This window comes from Sinohyriopsis cumingii, chromosome 9 (genome assembly GCF_028554795.1).
Source record: "Sinohyriopsis cumingii isolate HCF-2022 chromosome 9, ASM2855479v2, whole genome shotgun sequence".
Classification (NCBI taxonomy): domain Eukaryota; kingdom Metazoa; phylum Mollusca; class Bivalvia; order Unionida; family Unionidae; genus Sinohyriopsis; species Sinohyriopsis cumingii.
In genome coordinates, this window is record NC_142969.1 from 48,179,203 (window position 1) to 48,196,361 (window position 17,159).

Sequence of the window (17,159 nt, forward strand, 5' to 3'; positions counted from 1 at the left end):
GCATAAGAATTTTCCCATTCGGTTTAATATGTAATTTGCCAATAATTGTGGCGAATGATATATTTTGTTTCAGCCATGATTATGGTTACATCACAGATACATCTATTTTGCCTCTGACAAAGCTGAACTTTGGTGGTCAGGACAGTGTGGAAGACTACGGCTTGTTCCATGTCACTAATATTCGCTGTGGACCGACTCCATTTGGTAAGACATAGCCTGAATGCGGGACACATTTGCATTATTCAATAGTTGGACATTTCTGCCCTTTATGATACTGACAACTAATTAAATAGGTTTTAATCAAGCTAATGAATGATGTAGTTATCATCATTTTAAGACTTCGACCACAGAGCCATACCAAGGTATATCTCAAAATTGCAGTTTTGTTAATCTATTTTTAACTCTTGTATCTGAGTGCATGCTCAGGGGTATGTTTAAAATGATGGTGTTCATAGATAGTATTGAGACAGAGTTGGCAGTAACAGTAGTTGTCTGGATTAAATCATGCTATTGGCAAATGTGTCCTTTATTATGTACACGAAAACTATGAATATGGGACAGGATTGTTGGCATAAAACACAACTGTTACATTAACATGCTATGAAGCGGGGGATTTGTATGTTTTTTGACACTTGCATAACGTTCAGACATGAGATAAAGCCAGTATTCAGACAGTTTACCTTTTCTTAACTTTGGCTGATAAAGCTTAAGTTTGTAAAATGTATCTAATAATGAAAGTTGAGCATGGCACACACATCACTGTAACCTATATTTCTCAAATTCTTATTGCCTCTGTTGTTAACCTATTTCTATTAAAAATAATTTGGTGATGTGTTCACATTGTTTGCTTTGCAAATATAGTTTTATTTCATCTGGAATAAATATTAGTCAATATTTATGACACTAAATCTGAGTTATTTATAACATTAATTTATTTGTTGATTTTTATTTCAAAAATTTATTTGTCTGTTTTTGTTGATTTTTGTTTCAGAAAGTTAAACTTTGCCAATAGGGATATGATAATAGTCATGCATGAGGAATGAAGTTTTATTTAATGCCAACCTGCAATCATACATTTTTTCTTTATCACTTTGGATGAACAATTGTTTAAATTCCTGTATATGGTATTTTAGCTAGTGCATTAAAATTTATGTACCAGTATAATAAGGGCAAACCATTGATTTTGAAATAAAAAGAATGGGCATTGTGTTCAACATTTTTTATATGATTGTGATATGTCTATCATAGGATCATTCAGGAATTATTTCCCTTGATCTTTTTTCAGCTGGGTGACAGATAAATGACATAACAAATAGAATTTCACACAATTGCAGATATCAAGCTAGCTTTGTCCTGTTATGTATATCTATACTTTTGTAATTTTTATTCATGACTGTAAATTGTGGTGAATCAGTCTATAAAGAAGTTATTGCGAAGCTAATTTTTTACAAAGATATAGATTTAATTTGAAGATATTAAGAGTACCTGTAGACTGCATTGAATCTATAAGCAGGTGATTTCAAGTTTCTAATAATAAATTATATTCATCAGTTTGGGATTGTTGCCCAATGGATAGGTCAGGCAGGTGGGTTCTTAGAAGAACTGAGTTATTTTCCATTTGGTTATGTGGGTTCCTTTACGATTTGGGGTATTTGCAAAATGTCACATAGTGAGTAGGAGAAAATTGTGTTTTAGGATGCATGTAAATAAACAGGTAGAGATGGACAATTATTCTTATTCTTGTATCATATCTTCTTGTTAATGTTTTCAATGTTCTTCATTGATATAATTTAACAGGAAGCATTTACTTGGATTATTCGTTTGAATTACAAAGTGCTCATTGGACTGAAATATTATTCTGGAGCCATTTTGAGTTTATTCAAAGGAGTTCAAGACAGTACCAATTTGATACATCAAGACTGTTGGCAGACCAACAGATTCGATTTAGTTCATAATACTGTGTGTTGCTCTTAAAGTTTCAGATTATAACTTTGACAGCAAAATTTTTTATTAAGTTTTACAAAACATTTTGGTTTTGCTTCTTTCTGTTACTTAATTTATGACCATGGAGTCATAGATGTCCACTTTTCTATCTGTGCATGAGGAACATATAATGTGTTAGTATTTAATTTCATGAGTTCTGCATATGTTGCCTAGATAATTAATTTCAAGTTGGGAATCTTGGCTCATTTACATATTTACAACTTAGTGCTTTCTATGACATAATATATTTATTTTTTCAGATCTACCAAAGGACTGTGAAGAAGCCCTGGCAAGGGGAATGAGCAGTGGTGAAGTCCTCATTTGGCCCACAGGAAATGTCCGTCCATTCCTTGTTTTCTGTGACATGTACATCTTCCCTGGTCATGGTCAGAACTACCTTCTGTCTTTCTATTCTTATCTTGAATAATGACACAGATATATAATATTTTGATGTGACAGTGTGATAGTTTGTTTTTGATACTTGATTATTCATCTAACAATTTTATTAGAGTCACACTTTGTATGTATGTATGTATGTATGTATGTATGTATGTATGTATGCATGCATGCATGCATGCGTGCATGTATGTATGTATGTGAATATGTATGTATGTATGTATGTATGTATGTATGTGAATATGTATGTATGTATGTATGTATGTGAATATGTATGTATGTATGAATGCATGTATGTATGTACGTATGTATGTATGAAACATGGTTGATCACCTTACAATGTTACCAGATATATATGTGCTTGGGATATGTCTTCCTGATGTACGGATAGATAGATGTATGTGGTGTCAAACTTAACATAGCAACATTAATATGTTCAAAAAGTACTATCTTTATTCTTTATTATTTAGTTACATTGCTTCATCAGACATTCATTATGCACAAATGCGTTGTCCAAAAGCTAAGCAATTTGAAGGATTTACGAACCTTTGACACTATTGCCATGACCTTTGACACTATTGCCATTTCACAACAGCAGCTACAACGATCATTATTGCTAGAAACTTTTTCATTTGAAGCTTAAAGGTTTGCCTTATCAACATCCATGAACATTTGCCTTATCAATATTCATCAACCTTTGTCTGATGAATATTCATCAACATTTGCCTTATCAGTATTCATCAACCTTTGTCTAATGAATATTCATCAACATTTGCCTTATCAATTGCTCTATCAATATTCATCATCCTTTGACTAATGAATATTTATCAACATTTGCCTTATAAATATTCTTCAGTGCTTCATAATGCTTGTTTCTTGTTACAGGTGTAACTGTGATAGGCAATAATTTAGAAGACAGTACACCTATCAATGGTCAATCATATATACCTGTGAATTACAATAATGCTACAATTGAGCAAGTGGATGCACTGACTGATGTGTCCATTTTCTGTTTCCAACCGATCAAGTATGACTGCTTCAACACAAGGGTAAACAGAAACAATGATATCCACCCTTTTTTATATCACGCAGCTACTGTGTTATAATTATTTCATAAACCATTATCACAATTTTATATCAAAACCTTGTTTAAGGGCTTCTATGCATTGTAGTTGCCAGATTGTTGCTTTATAACCTGTATATTAAGAATTTTAATTACCATCTATGAAAACACAATGACGAGTAATACTGCGAGCATCATTACATATATGACGATGTATAAACAAAGCCTAAACTGGTAAGACAGTATCATAGGCAGAGATTGATTGGTGGCTCCATATCAGCAAAGTACATGACAAGAAAACTATGGGATTCTGTATTGTTGCTAAGATGGAGAATGGCAGTTTTCTGCCATCTCCCAAGCAACTCTATCATGACACATTTGTCAGTGAATAGTAGTTGACACAGGATCTGAAAATTATTAAGTCTTTTTTTTTAAATGACAACAATCATTAACAGTATAACTGAAGGTACAAAATGGTTTTACATTTACTTGGTCAGTCTCAACATATGGCTACACAGTTAGTATTACAAGGTAGTGTTAACAAGTCATAAATAAACAATGGAACATGAATTGGCACTTATTCATCATTGTAATGAACGACATGATAGTTTTTGTCGATAAACCATTAAAATTGCTTGTTTCATTTAAATATAACATCACCTCATGACAAAGGCATAAAATGAGAACTAAATGTGGACAGTTTTAGACAAATATAAAAAAGGGATACATATATAAGGCATAATAATTGTCTTTATCACATAGTTGGCCAACTTTATATATAATAAGTACATTTAATTTATTTAATGCATCAGCGTGTTAACATTTTCCTTTATGTGAATCTGACAGGTCCAAATAAGTTTCTGAAATTCTCATGCAGTGTTATGTGTTATGTTTATTGATTGGCTGCCACTGGTTGAATATTCTTACCCTGTCAACAGGAACATTTTTTTAAATACTATTTCAACCAACATCTTGGAGGCCATTTCTTAAGTCAGTCAATTGCTTCAGTGGTTTTGGGGAAAACAAAGGTTATGTTTATGGCCAATTTACTCCACAGGGAGAGAGGGAGTGTGGGGTGGGGGTGGGGGGCAAATGTAGTGGTGATGTCCAAACCTGTATGTCAGATTCAGATGCAAACAGTGCTGACCTTGATTGGCCTTCGCATAATGAGCTGGGAGATCATGGTCTATATTGTTTGTTCTTACAAATTACATCTACCCAGATTTGCCTGCAGATTATGTGCCAACAAGATCTCTTTCTATGCAGTTTGTGATTGAACCCAACTGTACATGAGTATGGTATAACTATCATATAAAATACGATCAATTGGATGAAAGATATGTTCATACCCATGCACAGTGAGAAAACACAAAATTGGTTCTATGCAACCCACACCAGTAGTATCAAATTGTTTGAAATTTATTTTAACAGTTTATTGGCTACAACACATTTCACTGGACAGGAGGCAATAACATCAATCCAATGACATACTTTGGAAGTGGAAGACCATGGGAAAATGAGTGTAACTGTGGTCAGATGGGTCTATGTGGTGGAAGCGAGGATCGAGATACTCTTATGAATTTAGCACGGTAAGTACCTAGCTAATCTGAAACCCATGCCCTGGAAAATAAACTCTTATGATGTGTTCACAAAAGAAATCTGCCTTAAATACACACAGTTAATAAATCTTATGTTAGTCATTATTATATATAAACGTACAATAGGGCATTGGCTGGATTTTGAATATATTGATGGTATGTCTTCTAATAGTCACAAGTTTCTGTAAATCCAGTAGCTCTGGCATATAAAGTAAAACAGTATTTTTAAATTTTGAAAACAAATATAAAATATGATTATTTGAATCACGTTTCCAGTCTGGAGTATTCTCATAAGAACAACAACATCAGTCTTCATTCACTTATATTTTCTGTAATGAACTTAAATTCACAAAGAACAATTTGAATCATATGAAATCATAACATTCTCCATCCAGGAAGTGTAACTGTGATGCTGGTGATGCACTTTGGCGGGCAGATGCTGGCATCATCAACAGTACCAAAGACTTACCAATCAGTGCACTATCATTCGGACAGTACACACTTCCAGGAGGGTCAGGAAAAATTACCCTTGGAAAACTTTATTGTGCCAATGATACGTTTGGTAAGCACACTAGTTATTACATTTCTATAGATCGTTATGAATATAAAATATAAAATCACAATGAATAAACAAAAGTGTTAACATATAAAACTAGCAGTTTTATTTGACATTAGCTTTTTTCGGTTTTCCGCATTGAGTATACTGATTTTATTTTTCTCTTTTGTGTTTTTGGTGTGAGAGCAAACCAAATATGAAAGATGTTTCAAGCTGAAAAAACATGAATGATTTTTAGGTCTATTTGTTAGCAGTAATTTGTATTTGACCCTTAGTTACATACAATCAGATTAACACTGAATTAAAGGCCTGTCAAGATACCTGTTTAGCAGTAATTCGTATTTGACCCTTAGTTACATACAATCAGATGAACACTGAATTACAGGCCCATCAAGATACCTGTTTAGCAGTAATTTGTATTTGACCCTTAGTTACATACAGTCAGATGAACACTGAATTAAAGGCCTGTCAAGATACCTGTTTAGCAGTAATTTTTATTTGACCCTTAGTTACATACAATCAGATGAACACTGAATTACAGGCCCATCAAGATACCTGTTTAGCAGTAATTTGTATTTGACCCTTAGTTACATACAGTCAGATGAACACTGAATTAAAGGCCTGTCAAGATACCTGTTTAGCAGTAATTTGTATTTGACCCTTAGTTACATACAATCAGATGAACACTGAATTAAAGGCCCGTCAAGATACCTGTTTAGCAGTAATTTGTATTTGACCCTTAGTTACATACAATCAGATGAACACTGAATTAAAGACCCATCAAGATACCTGTTTAGCAGTAATTCGTATTTGACCCTTAGTTACATACAATCAGATGAACACTGAATTACAGGCCCATCAAGATACCTGTTTAGCAGTAATTTGTATTTGACCCTTAGTTACATACAGTCAGATGAACACTGAATTAAAGGCCCGTCAAGATACCTGTTTAGCAGTAATTTGTATTTGACCCTTAGTTACATACAATCAGATGAACACTGAATTACAGGCCCATCAAGATACCTGTTTAGCAGTAATTTGTATTTGACCCTTAGTTACATACAATCAGATGAACACTGAATTACAGGCCCATCAAGATACCTGTTTAGCAGTAATTTGTATTTGACCCTTAGTTACATACAGTCAGATGAACACTGAATTAAAGGCCCGTCAAGATACCTGTTTAGCAGTAATTTGTATTTGACCCTTAGTTACATACAGTCAGATGAACACTGAATTAAAGGCCTGTCAAGATACCTGTTTAGCAGTAATTTGTATTTGACCCTTAGTTACATACAATCAGATGAACACTGAATTAAAGGCCTGTCAAGATACCTGTTTAGCAGTAATTTGTATTTGACCCTTCGTTACATACAATCAGATGAACACTGAATTAAAGGCCTGTCAAGATACCTGTTTAGCAGTAATTTGTATTTGACCCTTAGTTACATACAATCAGATGAACACTGAATTAAAGGCCTGTCTAGATAGCTATTTGACTTTCTAGCTGAATATTGATGATAGGTCTGGTGTACTCTAGAAACTGGTATTGTACTGTGCATACATGCTGCAATGATATATATTACAGCAAAATCCACTAAGCAGACATCATGTAAAGAGGCAAACCAGTGTGCATTGTAGTGGAGAAAAAAAGTACAATACCTGCATACCAGTTGGATTAGACCCTAATAAGCATTCATGTGAAAGATCATGTTGGAGGGTCTTGTACATTAATTGACACACCACAATGAGAAAATTAGATGTGCTTAATTTAACATGCATGGAGCTGGTGAACAAAAAACATTGACGGAAATCATAATTACTAAGCCGATGTGCATTTTGATCCAAAATTACAAATGCATGTAAAAAAATTGTCATTATTCTAATAGTTGCTGGTATTGTCTGTTTAGGTATTTAAATTAATCTGTAAGCAAATGGATACAATCATAGGTACCAGTCAAACTTATTATTTCACCACTATAAATTAATCTGTAAGCAAATGGATACAATCATAGGTACCAGTCAAACTTATTATTTCACCACTATAAATTAATCTGTAGGCATATGGATACAATCATAGGTACCAGTCAAACTTATTATTTCACCACCATAAATTAATCTGTAAGCAAATGGATACAATCATAGGTACCAGTCAAACTTATTATTTCACCACTATAAATTAATCTGTAAGCAAATGGATACAATCACAGGTACCAGTCAAATTTTTTATTTCACCACCATAAATTAATCTGTAAGCAAATGGATACAATCATAGGTACCAGTCAAACTTATTATTTCACCACCATAAATTAATCTGTAAGCAAATGGATACAATCATAGGTACTAGTCAAACTTATTATTTCACCACCATAAATTAATCTGTAAGCAAATGGATACAATCATAGGTACCAGTCAAATTTATTATTTCACCACCATAAATTAATCTGTAAGCAAATGGATACAATCACAGGTACTAGTCAAATTTATTATTTCACCACCATAAATTAGTCTGTAAGCAAATGGATACAATCACAGGTACCAGTCAGACTTATTATTTCATGACCACAATATTATATTTAGCCCATGGTGTTATTTCAGAGCATTCTAGCAATCTATTTGATCACTTCAATACATTCTGTACTTTCATAAACCTTTGCCTTGTTTCCACTGCAGTTTTTAATCTCCAGTGGTACACATTATCAGTTTGTAATCTCCAAAGGTACACATTATCAGTTTGTAATCTCCAAAGGTGCACATTATCAGTTTCTAATCTCCAAAGGTACACGTTATCAGTTTTTAATCTCCAAAGGTACTCGTTATCAGTTTTTAATCTCCAAAGGTACACATCAGTTTTTAATCTCCAAAGGTACACATTATCAGTTTTTAATCTCCAAAGGTACACATCAGTTTTTAATATCCAAAGGTACTCGTTATCAGTTTTTAATCTCCAAAGTTACACATTATCAGTTTTTAATCTCCAAAGGTACACATCAGTTTTTAATATCCAAAGGTACACATTATCAGTTTTTAATCTCCAAAGGTACATGTTATCAGTTTTTAATCTCCAAAGGTACGTGTTATCAGTTTTTAATCTCCAAAGGTACACATTATCAGTTTGTAATCTCCAAAGGTCCACATTATCAGTTTGTAATCTCCAAAGGTACACATTATCAGTTTTTAATCTCCAAAGGTACACATTATCAGTTTTTAATCTCCAAAGGTACACATTATCAGTTTGTAATCTCCAAAGGTACACGTTATCAGTTTTTAATCTCCAAAGGTACATGTTATCAGTTTTTAATCTCCAAAGGTACACATTATCAGTTTTTAATCTCCAAAAGTACACATTATCAGTTTTTAATCTCCAAAGGTACACATTATCAGTTTTTAATCTCCAAAGGTACTCGTTATCAGTTTTTAATCTCCAAAGTTACACATTATCAGTTTTTAATCTCCAAAGGTACACATTATCAGTTTTTAATCTCCAAAGGTACACATTATCAGTTTTTAATCTCCAAAGTTACACATTATCAGTTTTTAATCTCCAAAGTTACACATTATCAGTTTTTAATCTCCAAAGGTACACATTATCAGTTTTTAATCTCCAAAGGTACATGTTATCAGTTCTAATAATCACAAGACATCCACATGGACCAGTGGTGGGAATTCTTACTGTGCGAATGTTGAATGTTGGTATTGGAAAAAGGACAAACCATTCAAAAATGCTTTTGACAGCCTGCAGAAAGTTTAAAAAAATTTGTATCCCCTTTTTCTCTTCTAAAACATCGACTTTATTTTTGATAACATTACAGGTTCATAACTTTCTATCAGTAATTGATCTATTTGATTCAGATTTAGCTTTTGTTGTTGTAGCAACGTTTATAGCTCTGATACCTCCAATCGGAGCATCGTTTGGCCTTTTATATCAAGTTGAGAATAACCTAACCTAGAATTTAGTTGTCAGATTACACATACATTTGATGAAGTTGCTGATTTGCCGCTGCTGGAGTGCAGCACATTTGTTGTGACCAAAATGACCACACTGTTCGAATTGTAATACTGGCTCCTTCTCTGCCATGTTGAACTAGTGCTATACGACAAGAAGTAGTTCCAAATATGGCTCTTAATGACAGCAAAATACATGCAAACCTTTTTTCTTGACTGGACAGATGATAGGTATAAATGAGAAAAGGACTCCTTTTTGTAAGAAGGACTTTTAATTTGGTTATAAAAGTTGTTCAAGATTGTTTTACAAGATTTAAAACAGATAACTAAAAATCAATGTTGATAAATATTTATCAATCTCATTGTAAAAGATAAGATGTAGACAAACTTTGTTTTTAGCCAACATTGTTGTACAGGCATACCAAGTAAGCAGACAGATCCTCATGACTGCAAAAAGGACTGTTAAAGGACTCTTGATTTATCAATAAAAGCCTTCCATGCATTCATTTGAAAGTTTAAAACAGATTAGTGGTATAGGACAATACTTATTAATGTTCATAATTCAAAATTAAAAAATATGTTAATAAACTGTGATTTAACGAAAAATGTTGTTCGGTGCATTACTTCCTTTTGCTAAAAGGACTTTTGTATTTGTTTATAAAAGCGATACAGGATTGTTTATAGAAAAGATAATAAAAATAATGTTTTTAATTCAATTATGAAAAAAATGAACTATGTAAATAAATTTGGATTTCATCAAACGCATTGTTCAGAGCATACTGAATATGCAAAAAGGGGATTCCTGGTTACAAAAATAGGGATTCCCGGTTACAAAAAGGGGATTCCCGGTTACAAAAAGGACCTTTTATTTATAAATAAAACCCTTCCATGTTTTAAAAAGCATTTAAATAAACTATTCTATAACCAGGATTGTTGCATTACAGAGATAAGGCAAATGAGAATTGTTAAAAGTTTTAAGACGAAATAGTCAGAACATATATCAAAAAGAAACTTCTTTGGTATGTTACATATATCTGATTTAATATATATATATTTTAATTTAATTGTTTGTTTGTCAGTTTTAAAATTTTATTTTCTTACATGCTATTGTAATGTAAATTTATTCACCAGAGATGATACTTTTTCAGAAAATTTTTTGACTTGACTGTTAGTTTATAAACAACAGGTGTTGATCTAAATTCTGACCTGGATTCAGAATTAGTAAACAAAGTTCTATTTTGTTTTAAAATGATTGGTTGTTGCCAAGGTCATGATGGGATTACATGGGTTAAGAAGTAAACACTTTTATAAAAATTTTATTCTGGGAATAAAATCATTGGTCTGATTAAGGCCATATTCTGGTTATATGATATAAACATGATCATGTGACCCCCCCCCCCCCCGATTTTGCAACTTGGGGGAATTTCGAAATTGTGTCTTATGATACAATATAATCTTTGTTTTGAGAGAGATTTCTCAGTTTGGGTCTTTTCATACTGATGTCAAGTTAATTTGTTGTAGCCAGATTTGAGTTATAATAATTCTTCAGATCAGTTGGATTTCAAAAGGATTAATTCTTTATTCTCTGGAAATATTTTGAGGAGTGCTCACACAGAGATTTTGGAAAGACATTGCTTACAAATTTAATTTGGATTTCCAACACTGGAGTGCCATTATTTGTATTTCTACAAGGAACTGTAGATAAGTACAGTACTGACTACAGCATACATCATCGCCATCCATCTTGGAGTTTACATCAGGATTCGAATTTGAAATTATTAGAACATTTGTTACTAGGACTTTTGCAATTTAATTTGTGGATTATTCTTAGATTATTTTTGGATTTGATTGTTGAAACCTTAAGTTCTTCACCATTTTTCATTTTTACAGAATTTTCCAGGAAAATAAATTATTTGTTAAATTTTAAAAGCTTGTTTTTTTTTTCACTCTCTCTGTGTTAATGTTTATTCGAGCCTAAATATGTAACAGGTACCATTATGTATCTAAAATATTTCAAAGAATCAAAACATACATTACACACTCATATTTTGTGTAAATTAGCACATATATTATATTGACATTTATATTGACTTGTATATAGTATTTGATCATAACATATAAACATGTATGCATAAAACATGATAATGACCTGGTGATGCACACACATGCACACACACATGCACACAGACATGTACACACACATACATATGTTTAATTAATATAATAATAATAGAAATGATAATATATTGATTTATAAGACATTAAATATATACAGATCAACTGAGATATTTGTACACCTGCACTTTTAACCAAGTAACAGCTATTACCAACTCTCAGTCAATAATCTGAGTTTGGCATTTGGATTAGTTGATCATTCTACATGTTTTCTTTTTGACTGATTTGGTTTTATCATTGTGGATGCCATTGTCAGAACAGTGTGTCTTCCATCAGTAAATATTACAAAGTTATTGTTAGGTTTTACACTTTAATTTAAAATCTTTAACATGTGTTTATCTCTCAGTGCTTGAGCAATATTTGTGCATTGGTAGATATTGATTAGATGGCAGTTAAACATCTCATGTAATTTAAAGTTACCATAATCACTCAACATCTCTCTGCTTGCTGAGACTACTGAAACAATATCATACAGTGTCAGTATATGTTTTGGCATTACCGATATTTTCTAGTGTATGGATGACTACTGTACGGACGATTTCAAAAACATAGCTACCACTCTCAGACTTTGTTATCCGATTTGTTGATATTTTGCCTTTCATGGCAGGTTCCATAACATGTTCAGATAGTAAAGTTAGTAGTTTGTTTTCAAGGTATAGTCTGCATCTTGTTTTCACTGGCATGCATGCTTTTACATCAATACAATCTTTTCATCTGTTAATTCATGTGTTGGATGTGTCTAACTCTTTACTTCAGCTTAACTGTCCTTTCCAATGGTTGTATCAGTTAATTTCTCCAATAATGGTTTTGTATATCTGACCTGATCTTCCATATATTAAGCAGAATTTCGCTTCAAATATTTGGTGAACAGCACGAGTGCATCCTACAAAGCAGCGTTGAATTGCATTCTAACAGGCTAACTCATCCTTACTACCAGTTGTAAGCTGTTAAAGTTCCACATCTTTTGAATTGTCTGCAATGTCATGCATGAATGATGAGTAAGTACTTTTTGTCGAACTTGTATGAATACAAACACACTAGATGGTCCATGCTAAAATGATGAATTGCCGACAGGTCTTTGGAAATGGTCATTGTGACATAGGATTCTGCAAGGATTTAAATCCTATCAATGCCTAATATACAACCACCACCTTTACAATAGAAACATTTATTATCTTTGAGTTGCTTTACAGTATAAAGTCTCACTACAGGATGTCACTAATGTGTTAGACACTTTGAACAAATTTATGTCTTTGTCATTTTTCCACACAAATAACATCTGTTGCATTGTGGGATAAGTCAACTTTCAAAATTGTTTTATTTCTTGCATTTTTCATGTACTTGAACTGCCTTAAATTCCGTTATTTCTGAAAGTCATCATATCCTGGTTTTGCTTATTAATACATCTTCCACACCCAACCTTTATGGTGTCCCAGTTCATCTGTTTGTCCAATGCATCTCTCACAGACCTTTTCCTAGCTGCATTAATGCATTAATGACATTACAGTGATTTTGTCTGAGCGGAAATGTAGCAATATAATCTGCACCAGCCTTAACAAACATAGGGCCCAGTTTGGATCATTTTGGTGCCCCCCCCCCCCCCCCGCACAGGATTTGGAAATAAACTTTTAAACAAGTTTTATATGATATTGAATTTAAAATTTTCTTCTATTGCCTTAAACTTACTTGATATATATATATATATATATATATATATATATATATATATATATATATATATATATATATATATATATATATATATATTTTTATATATATATATATATTTACATGTGGGGCCCGATTGGGCCAATAGGCCTAAGGCTGGTGTTGAATATAATCCACAGTTGCTACAGTTGTTGGTGGAAATGTCTTGAAACTGGGACAATTTTATAACCATGTTATCCTTCGTCAGATATTACCTTCTCTTATTCGAGAAGCTTTTAGAATTCAGTATAACCTGTGTAATGTCAATATGTCACAACATTGCAACAAAAAATTAAATTGGTATTAACGTAAAAGATTCCTTTTGAATATTGGCAAATATTTGTTATACAACAGAAAGTCCCATTAGTATCAACATAAAGGGTCCTTTTCTTACACAGGAAAACCCTTCTTACAACAAAATGTTGTATTAGTATTAACATTAAGTTTCCTTTTTGTCCATGGGGAGATCCTTTTTGCAACAAAAACATCTCATTCATATGAATATAGGGTTCATTTTTGTACATGGAGGAAATCCTCTTTACAAAACAAAGTCCCATTAGTATTGACATAAATGATCCTTTTAGTCCATGGGGAAATTCTTTTTGCAACAAAAAGTCCCATTAGTATTAACATACAAGGTTCTTTTGTACAAGGGAAATTCTTTTTGCAACAAAAAGTTCAATTAGTATTAACATACAAGGTTCTTTTGTACACAGGGAAATCCTTCTTGCAACAAAAAGTCCCATTAGTATTAACATACAAGGTCCTTTTGTATGCAGGGAAATCCTTTTTGCAACAAAAAGTTCAATTAGTATTAACATACAAGGTTCTTTTGTACACAGGGAAATCATTTTTGCAACAAAAAGTCCAATTAGTATTAACAAACAAGGTCCATTTTGTACAAGGGAAATTCTTTTTGCAACAAAAAGTTCAATTAGTATTAACATACAAGGTCCTTTTGTACACAGGGAAATCCTTTTTGCGACAAAAAGTTCAGTTAGTATTAACAACACAGGGAAATCCTTTTTGCAACAAAATAGTTTCCTTAGTATCAATATATAGGGTCCATTTTATACATGGGGGAAATCCTTTTTTGCAACAAAAAGTCCCATTACTATTTACATAATTGGTCCATTTTGTACAAGAGAAATCCTTTTTGCAACAAAAAGTTCCATTAGTATTAACATACAAGGTCCTTTTGTACACTGGGAAAATCTTTTTGCAACAAAGTAGTCTCCTTAAGATCAATATATAGGGTCCATTTTGTACATGGGGGAAATCCTTTTTTGCAACAAAAAGTCCCATTAGTATTAACACACTGGATCCTATTGTACACTGGGAAATCCTTTTTGCAGCCGAAAGTCACATTCGTATCAAAATTAAAGGTCTTTTCCGTACACTGGGAAATCCTGTTTGCAAAAAAAGGGTCCCATTAGTGTTAACTTAATGGTCCTTTGTGTACATATAGAAATCGCTTTTGTATGAATTGATTTGTTTACTATTCATTCATATTAAATAAAAATGTGCTATTTTAATGGTCCTTTTCATACATGGGGGAATCCTTTTTGCAGCAGAAAAGTACCATTAGTGTCAACATATGAGGTCTGATTTGTACAAAGGAAAATATTTTATGCAACAGAAATGTCGCATTAGTATTAACATAAAGGATCCTTTTTGTACAAAGAGAAATCCTTTTTACATGATAAACATCCCATTCATATTAATATAAAAAGTTCTTCTGTACATGGGGAAATCCTTTTTACTTGAAAAACATCCCATTCATATTAATATAAAGAGTTTTTTTGTGCATGGGGGAAATCCTTTTTACATGAAAAACATCCCATTCATATTAATATAAAGAGTTCTTTTGTACATGGGGAAATCCTTTTTACATGAAAAACATCCCATTCATATTAATATAAAGAGTTCTTTTGTACATGGGGAAATCCTTTTTACATGAAAAACATCCCATTCATATTAGTATAAAGAGTTCTTTTGTACATGGGGAAATCCTTTTTAAGAGTTCTTTTGTAAATGGGGAAATCCTTTTTACATGAAAAACATCCCATTCATATTAATATAAAGAGTTCTTTTGTACATGGGGAAATCCTTTTTACATGAAAAACATCCCATTCATATTAATATAAAGAGTTCTTTTATACATGGGGGAAATCCTTTTTGCAACAAAAAGTCCCATTAGTATCAACATATGTGGTCCATTTTGTACACAGGGTAATCCTTTTTGCAACATAAGACTTGTATTATTATTAACATATAGGATCATTTTGTGAACCAAGGAAATCTATTTTGCAGCAAGGAAAGTTCCATTAGCATTAATATAAAAGGTCCTTTGTGTACACAGATAACCTGCTTTTAATGATTTGTTTACTCTAGTTCATTATTAAATACACTACATAAATATGTTATTTGAAGCATCCTTTTTGTACACAGGTAAATCCTCTTTGCATACGAGAAGTCCTCTTTCCGACAAAAAGTAATTTTATTAGAATATATAGTTCCCTTTTGTATATGCAAAGTCCTTTTTGCAGCAACAATTTCCCATTAGTACTTAAAATAAAAGAACATTTATGTACACTGTGAACCACTTTTTTGAAGAATGAAATAATTCTATTCAGGAATTTTTATCAATTTAGACATATAAAAACTTATAGTTGATCTCATAAACAAACTCAGTAACTAATAAAAAGAGTGAAAAGATATACATTGAATTATGGAATTTTTACTTTACTTCATCTTTTTTAAAAACATGTTTTTAAATCATTCATATTAACATTTAGGGTCCTTTTTGTTCACTGAGAATTCATTTTTACAGATATCAAGTCCTTTTTACAACACAAAAAGGACTCCTTTCTGTTACAATGGTCCTGTTTGCAAAGAGGAGTCATTCTTGCAATTTATGCCTACCACTGGATGGAAAAGGCAGGGGATATTCTAATTAGCAATAGCCTTGATAAAGAGAGCAATGAAATATGTGTTTAACAGCTGAGGTCTTTGACAAACAGGTTTAACAACTGTGTACTACTTTTGTGATACCTTGTTAGGAAAGTTTTTTGTAATTCAATTCTCCTACACCTATCTTTGTAATAGTGGATACAATTAATCTATCAGCTAAATACATTGTAATTCTAGACCTGAATGAATGTCAGCTTGGTTTCCATGATTGTCACGAGTTAGCCCAATGCACTAACACTTATGGATCTTATGAATGCCGATGTAAAGCTGGTTACCGTGGGTATGGAGTACCTGGTGTATGGGCAAATGGCAGGAATTGCTATGGTGGGTAAACATTCAGATACCGTTAACATTATTTTCAGTTTCCATGATATTAGTTCTACCCCGAAAAATAATAGTATAAAATATGTTTTAATGTGTATTTTTAAAAATAAAAATAAGAAATTAACCTGTTCACTCGAGCATCATGTAGTTTTGCGTTTTGAAATATAAATTGTATGTACTGCGGATATTACTGATTTTTATGATGAGAAACAATGTTCAAAGACATTTTCTTTTTCAACAAATAACATAAACTAAATCAGCACTGCATGCATTTCTTTTGAGTTTAATACAATTTAATGTTTACAGACTTTGATTGGTAAAGAGAACTATACATTTAAATGCCAGAATATGATTGTTCAATTGAATACAAGGTATAAAGGGTACATGAAAAATATATAGTTGTATATTTTTCCCTGTATGCATTGTATTCTTGCACTCG

General features: G+C 32.2%; 1 protein-coding gene across 1 annotated transcript in view; it reads left to right on the plus strand.

Moving 5' to 3' along the window:
- LOC149791759 (uncharacterized) overlaps positions 1-17,159 on the plus strand; it is a 100,845-nt gene that overhangs the window by 52,666 nt on the left and 31,020 nt on the right. Inside the window, exons 30-35 of the mRNA XM_089970261.1 lie at positions 74-204; positions 2,244-2,369; positions 3,265-3,428; positions 4,874-5,031; positions 5,436-5,602; positions 16,574-16,720. Coding sequence (XP_089826387.1) covers positions 74-204; positions 2,244-2,369; positions 3,265-3,428; positions 4,874-5,031; positions 5,436-5,602; positions 16,574-16,720 — 893 coding nt within the window. The remainder of the gene's footprint in view (positions 1-73; positions 205-2,243; positions 2,370-3,264; positions 3,429-4,873; positions 5,032-5,435; positions 5,603-16,573; positions 16,721-17,159) is intronic.